General features: G+C 41.1%; 1 protein-coding gene across 3 annotated transcripts in view; it reads right to left on the bottom strand.

The window, feature by feature from the left end:
• The window catches only part of LOC128698373 (uncharacterized), a 60,016-nt gene that overhangs the window by 2,247 nt on the left and 49,685 nt on the right, over positions 1–8,084 (bottom strand). Inside the window, exons 9-11 of one of the 3 annotated variants that reach the window (XM_070104439.1) lie at positions 7,772–7,834; positions 7,318–7,383; positions 356–1,336 (exon numbers count right to left, since the gene is read on the bottom strand). In XM_070104439.1, coding sequence (XP_069960540.1) covers positions 356–1,336; positions 7,318–7,383; positions 7,772–7,834 — 1,110 coding nt within the window. The remainder of the gene's footprint in view (positions 1–355; positions 1,337–7,317; positions 7,384–7,771; positions 7,835–8,084) is intronic. The other 2 variants (XM_070104440.1, XM_053790593.2) reach the window with 2 other exon arrangements.

Below are 8,084 nucleotides of genomic sequence, written 5' to 3'. Positions count from 1 at the left end.
TAGCAACACAAAATAATAATAATAAATAATTATTATTATAATAATAATAATAATAATAATAATAATAATAATAATGATAATAATAATAATAATAATAATAATAATAATAATAATAATAATAATAATAATAATAATAATAATAATAATAATAATAATAATAATAATTCCTTTATATTCTGCTAGCAGTAAAATACCAATCAGACACCTCTTTAATAATCATCATTGCCTATCAGATCAGTGCGCCTGTCAACAGTGAGTGCGCCTGAATGTGTAACAGCGAGCAAGAGTTCTGAGTTCCCTAAAATTGATGTCACATCTTGTGAAGTCAGAGGTCACCAGGGTTGGTCATACTTACTTCTCCACGTCCTCCAGTAAGGTATCTCCCTTAATTACCTCTTCATTCTCTCCCTGGAGAGGGAGAGGGAGACTTCCTGCTTCCTCAGGCTTAGTGTCTCCACTTTCTTCCGGTCTAGTCTCGTTATGGTTGAGAGATATCTCCTGGACTTCAGCAGGAGCGGGAGAGATGTCAGTTCGATTCCTCGAAGCCCCAAGACGCCGTACTGATAACAGAGATTTTCTACGGTAACCGTCTCGCTGTTGAGGTTCGCCAGGTAGCGAAGGTTTAGATGTAGCGAATGATCGGCGAGGAAGAGGTCGATATCTTCTGCGTGGTAACCCACGGTAAGGGGTGTTTGGTGTGGGTTCTGCGACTGGTTCCACCTCAAGAAGGGTTGGTGCTTCAGTGGTGGTAGTCTGAGCTGGCGTAGGTGTGGTGGTAGTTGTTGTAGGGGTGTCAGTGGTGGTAGTAGGGTTAGTGGTGGTGGTGTAGACTACTGTGGTGGTTGTCACAGCATTTGGAATGCTCACCTTTGCAGGTTTTTCCTCGGTTACCGGAGACTTTATGGTAATGGTCGGCCAGATCTTACTTCTGGAGGAGAGTGAGTTATCCAGCGCTGCCTCTTGTACACCCTCGCTAGTTCTTCTCACTGGCCGAGGATGTTCAACACTGTTACTGCTACCAGAGTCACTTTTCCCGATGGTTGAGGCCGTCAACTCACCCCTCGGTGAGTGGGACCCGAAGGAAACCCGAACGGACTGTCCAGGTGCCGAGTACTCGAACCCAGACCCATTGTTACTAAAGGAACGGGAGCTACGTACAGCATCTGATGCCGATGGAACGCGGCGAGAAGGTCTGAAGTGATTCCTAGCACTGCTTTTCCACTGAGAAGCTGAGGTGTTGGAAGCTGAGCTAAGCGTCTGAGAGGAACTCAAGCTTGAAGCATTGTTAGCTGAGGCAACGCTTGTGTTACTTGCTGCTTCCTCAGCCACAGAAAAGCTGCAAATATGATAGAATAGCGTCAACAGCCTACTGAGATGTGTGTGTGTAGGCATGCAAAATCTACAACTACTCATGCAGGGAACAATGTTACCACCCTCCAGGCCTACCCATACAGGGAACAATGGTACTATCCTCTAGGCCTACCCATGCAGGGAACAATGGTACCACCCTCCAGGCCTACCCATGCAGGGAACAATGGTACCACCCTCCAGGCCTACCCATGCAGGGAACAATGGTACCACCCTCCAGGCCTACCCATGCAGGGAACAATGTTACCACCCTCCAGGCCTACCCATGCAGGGAACAATGGTACCACCCTCCAGGCCTACCCATGCAGGGAACAATGGTACCACCCTCCAGGCCTACCCATGCAGGGAACAATGGTACCACCCTCCAGGCCTACCCATGCAGGGAACAATGTTACCACCCTCCAGGCCTACCCATGCAGGGAACAATGGTACCACCCTCCAGGCCTACCCATGCAGGGAACAATGCGGAGAAAACACTAACATTACAAAACAAGCTTACTGAGACAACGTTTCGCTCTATGTAGAGCTCTATCACCACCTGTTGAAGCTGTAGCAGAGCTCTATCTAGACCTTCGTGTAGAACTTTACTGTGTAGCAGCTCTACACAGAGCGAAACATTGGCTCTAACAGGTTTCTAAGCGGTTTTATTTTTTCAATATAATCTAAAGCGGTTTCTAAATTCATTCGTGGTTTCTAAGCGTCTTCTAAGTGGTTTTAAGTGACTCGTGAGAGGTTCTAAGTGGTCTCTGAGCTGTTTAAGCGGTTTCTAAGCACTTTCTAGGTGAAAAACAATGCAGTGTCTAGACTACAACACTAGAATATACACTAGAAGAGCCTAAAATACGTACCTTAGAAATATAGATATACACATAGCACTGCTATAGGCCTATATAGCACTGCTAGATATAGCCTGTATATCACTGTTGGATACAGGCCTATAAAACATTGCTAGTTATAGGCCTATAAAGCACTGCTAGATATAGGCCTATAAAGCACTGCTAGATACAGGCCTATAAAGCATTGCTAGTTATAGGCCTATGTAGCACTGCTAGATATAGGCTTATTTAGCGCTGCTATATAGGCCTAAAGTCTATATATTTTAGAGCAGCTGCAATAGAGGTAATGGAAGCGTTTTCAAGACAGAGCTCTGGGGTGGAACTTTAGAGTAAGAAGAGCCAGCATGGAGCCCATAAAAGATCAAGTGGAAAAAATGCAAAGGTTTGCAACGTAACTAGTCCAGCAGGTAAGCGAGATGAGCAAAAGGAATTAAACTTGACCTTCATGGGTTTTTAAGATAAAGTGACACGTGACGTGTTGCCTGATATATATACTGGCTTAATTAAGCCAGTGTGTGGGGCACTGTATCCATCTAAGCCCCATTCACTTCAAGGGATTAGAAAAGGAATTGGAAAAGGTGTTAGAAAAGGGGTTAGAAAAGGGGTTAGAAAAGGGATTGGAAAAGGGATTAGAAAAGGGATTAGAAAAGGGATTACACTAAATCGCCCTACCGTACCTCTTTAGAATCGTGCAGAGTTCGACCCCCCATCATGGAGAGTGCCGAGTGGAGCCCAGAGTGCCAACACTCACTGGCATTACTGAGATAAATACTTCCTGCACTCCAGTACTTCCTGCACTCCAGTACTTCCTGTACTCCAGTACTTCCTGCACTCCAGTACTTCCTGCACTCCAGTACTTCCTGCACTCCAGTACTTCCTGTACTCCAGTACTTCCTGTACTCCAGTACTTCCTGCACTCCAGTACTTCCTGCACTCCAGTACTTCCTGCACTCCAGTACTTCCTGCACTCCAGTACTTCCTGCACTCCAGTACTTCCTGTACTCCAGTACTTCCTGCACTCCAGTACTTCCTGCACTCCAGTACTTCCTGTACTCCAGTACTTCCTGCACTCCAGTACTTCCTGCACTCCAGTACTTCCTGCACTCCAGTACTTCCTGTACTCCAGTACTTCCTGTACTCCAGTACTTCCTGCACTCCAGTACTTCCTGTACTCCAGTACTTCCTGCACTCCAGTACTTCCTGCACTCCAGTACTTCCTGCACTCCAGTACTTCCTGCACTCCAGTACTTCCTGCACTCCAGTACTTCCTGCACTCCAGTACTTCCTGCACTCCAGTACTTCCTGCACTCCAGTACTTCCTGCACTCCAGTACTTCCTGCACTCCAGTACTTCCTGCACTCCAGTACTTCCTGCACTCCAGTACTTCCTGTACTCCAGTACTTCCTGCACTCCAGTACTTCCTGCACTCCAGTACTTCCTGCACTCCAGTACTTCCTGCACTCCAGTACTTCCTGCACTCCAGTACTTCCTGTACTCCAGTACTTCCTGCACTCCAGTACTTCCTGCACTCCAGTACTTCCTGCACTCCAGTACTCTCGCTTCTAACTCTAACTTATTAGGAAAATGTCAAAATATTTCTATGTCAAAGTTTGTTAATGGAGATAGTTAGTATTGTTATGTATACAAAATATAGCTTAAATATAGATATAATACACACACACACACACACACACACACACACACACACACACACACACACACACACACACACACACACACACACACACACACATACACACATACATACACACACACACACACACACCAGGAGCTGTGAATCGACCCCTGTAACCACAACTAGGTGAGTACAAGGTGTTTCAAAATGATGGACCTAAACAAGCCAGGAAACGGGTAGTGTTTGAGCTCTTGCCCAGTGACTCTTAAACCTGACTGGCCTTGAGTTCAAACCCTCACCCGTTCTATTTTCACTCTATTTTACGTTCATTTCCTTCACGTTCTTACAGATAATAGTAATAATAGTAATTGTTATCATTATTATTAATATTATTATTATTATTATTATTATTATTATTAACATTATTATTATTATTATTATTATTATTATTATTATTAACATTATTATTATTATTAACATTATTATTATTATTATTATTATTATTATTATTATTAACATTATTATTATTATTATTATTATTATTATTATTATTATTACTAATGTTAGTATACATGTATAAATATAAATATGGATCATAAAAATTATTTATATAATATAAATTATTTATATAATATAAATTATTTATATAATATAAATTATTTATATAATATAAATTATTTATATAATATAAATTAGAGTAAAAATAATAAACGTCCAAATACAACAACTGTATTACCAAACTAATGTATTCTGGTAAATACATTTCTTTTGAGAAATGCAACAGTAATTTACATTAACTTGTGAGAATTGGTCTTTCAATCCAGCAGCAACAGCCTGGTTGATCAGGCGGTCCTAGACCCGGCTCAGAGGCTTGAATAATCCTTGAGAAAGGTTGAAGGTATATCAAAGGCATGATAGAATGGAAGAAAACTGGTCTAGAATGGAAGACAATGGTCTAGAATGGTAGACAATGGTCTAGAATGGTAGACAATGGTCTAGAATGGTAGACAATGGTCTAGAATGATTGACAATGGTCTAGAATGGAAGACAATGGTCTAGAATGGAAGACAATGGTCTAGAATGGTAGACAATGGTCTAGAATGATAGACAATGGTCTAGAATGGTAGACAATGGTCTAGAATGGTAGACAATGGTCTAGAATGATAGACAATGGTCTAGAATGGTAGACAATGGTCTAGAATGGTAGACAATGGTCTAGAATGGAAGACAGTGGTCTAGAATGGAATAAAACTGGTCTAGAATGGTAGACAATGGTCTAGAATGGTAGACAATGGTCTAGAATGGTAGACAATGGTCTAGAATTGTAGATAATGGTCTAGAATGGAAGACAGTGGTCTAGAATGGAATAAAACTGGTCTAGAATGGTAGACAATGGTCTAGAATGGTAGACAATGGTCTAGAATGGTAGACAATGGTCTAGAATGGTAGACAATGGTCTAGAATGGAAGACAATGGTCTACAATGGTAGACAATGGTCTAGAATGGTAGACAATGGCCTAGAATGGAAGACAATGGTCTAGAATGGAAGACAATGGTCTAGAATGGAAGACAATGGTCTAGAATGGAAGACAATGGTCTAGAATGGAAGACAATGGTCTAGAATGGAAGACAATGGTCTACAATGGTAGACAATGGTCTAGAATGGAAGACAATGGTCTAGAATGGAAGACAATGGTCTAGAATGGAAGACAATGGTCTAGAATAGAAGACAATGGTCTAGAATGGTAGACAATGGTCTAGAATGGTAGACAATGGTCTAGAATGGAAGACAATGGTCTAGAATAGTAGACAATGGTCTAGAATGGTAGACAATGGTCTAGAATGGAAGACAATGGTCTAGAATGGAAGACAATGGTCTAGAATGGAAGACAATGGTCTAGAATGGTAGACAATGGTCTAGAATGGAAGACAATGGTTTAGAATGGTAGACAATGGTCTAGAATGAAAGACAATGGTCTAGAATGGTAGAGAATGGTCTACAATGGAAGACAATGGTCTAGAATGGTAGACAATGGTCTAGAATGGTAGACAATGGTCTAGAATGGAAGACAATGGTCTAGAATGGTAGACAATAGTCTAGAATGGTAGACAATGGTCTAGAATGGTAGACAATGGTCTGGAATGGTAGACAATGGTCTAGAATGGTAGACAATGGTCTAGAATGGAAGACAATGGTCTAGAATGGTAGACAATGGTCTAGAATGGTAGACAATGGTCTAGAATGGTAGACAATGGTCTAGAATGGTAGACAATGGTCTAGAATGGTAGACAATGGTCTAGAATGGAAGACAATGGTCTAGAATTTAAGACAATGGTCTAGAATGATAGACAATGGTCTAGAATAGAAGACAATGGTCTAGAATGGTAGACAATGGTCTAGAATGGTAGACAGTGGTCTAGAATGGTAGACAATGGTCTAGAATGGTAGACAGTGGTCTAGAATGGTAGACAATGGTCTAGAATGGTAGACAATGGTCTAGTATGTTAGACAATGGTCTAGAATGGAAGACAATGGTCTAGAATGGTAGACAATGGTCTAGAATGGAAGACAATGGTCTAGAATGGCAGACGATGGTCTAGAATGGTAGACAGTGGTCTAGAATGGAAGACAATGGTCTAGAATGGTAGACAATGGTCTAGAATGGAAGACAATGGTCTAGAATGGCAGACGATGGTCTAGAATGGTAGACAGTGGTCTAGAATGGAAGACAATGGTCTAGAATGGAAGACAATGGTCTAGAATTTAAGACAATGGTCTAGAATGGAAGACAATGGTCTAGAATAGTAGACAATGGTCTAGAATGGAAGACAATGGTCTAGAATGGAAGACAATGGTCTAGAATAGTAGACAATGGTCTAGAATGGAAGACAATGGTCTAGAATGGAAGACAGTGGTCTAGAATGGAAGACAATGGTCTAGAATGGTAGACAATGGTCTAGAATGGAAGACAATGGTCTAGAATTTAAGACAATGGTCTAGAATGGAAGACAATGGTCTAGAATAGTAGACAATGGTCTAGAATGGAAGACAATGGTCTAGAATGGAAGACAATGGTCTAGAATAGTAGACAATGGTCTAGAATGGAAGACAGTGGTCTAGAATGGAAGACAATGGTCTAGAATGGTAGACAATGGTCTAGAATGGAAGACAATGGTCTAGAATTTAAGACAATGGTCTAGAATGGAAGACAATGGTCTAGAATAGTAGACAATGGTCTAGAATGGAAGACAATGGTCTAGAATGGAAGACAATGGTCTAGAATAGTAGACAATGGTCTAGAATGGAAGACAATGGTCTAGAATGGAAGACAATGGTCTAGAATGGAAGACAATGGTCTAGAATGGTTGACAATGGTCTAGAATGGTAGACAATGGTCTAGAATGGTAGACAATGGTCTAGAATGGTAGACAATGGTCTAGAATGGTAGAAAACGGGAGTCAGAACGGGTGACTCACCCAGTACCAGGAGAGACGCCAGGCTGCTGGAACTGCAGTTGACTCCTTACATTGACGTTGAAGTTTCTGAAGAATGAAGTGAATTTATGTCATGACAATGACCGGAATGTTGGTTTTTCATTCACTGCAAAACTTGTATGTTTCTTGAGGTGGGTCACTCAGTACAGAAATTATTCACATACTGGAGTCATACAATGCATAATTAAAAATTTGTTGATGGTCATATAATCCAATTCTTTTTACGTCTATTGGTAGGCATATATTGTGTTAATTATACATAAAAATTATACATTTATTGACTTTCATTCAGAATGTAAGAGTATCATTTCGTTGCACAATGCAGAAATTTTGACAATTAGGTAAATATCCCCGCCTTTTATGCTAAATAATTTTTGTTTCCCTTCAGATTTGCATCTGGAACCATGTATCCTACATGAGGATATGGAATACTCACAGTGGAGATGACTGAGGACTGGATACACTGGATGATAGAGGAGGAGGCAGGTCCTGGATGGTACTGTAAGGAGAGATATAACATGAACATCAACATTCCTAAATGAGTCAATGCATGTGTATGTAAACATGATGTGTTTGTGGATGTTTCGCCCTGGGACCCTGATCAGGGTCAGGTTTGTATGAAAAGTGTTCTGTTAAGTCAGTCACACTGCGTGGGTCATTGAACACAAGGAATGGTGAAGGTTTGAGCCTTCAACTGTGTGCAAAAACCTTAATTTTTAAAGGGTTGGATCGGTAAGCGAGTGGAAGGC

This window comes from Cherax quadricarinatus, chromosome 92, assembly GCF_038502225.1.
Source record: "Cherax quadricarinatus isolate ZL_2023a chromosome 92, ASM3850222v1, whole genome shotgun sequence".
Taxonomy (NCBI): domain Eukaryota; kingdom Metazoa; phylum Arthropoda; class Malacostraca; order Decapoda; family Parastacidae; genus Cherax; species Cherax quadricarinatus.
This window is presented reverse-complemented; position numbering and strand designations above follow the sequence as displayed.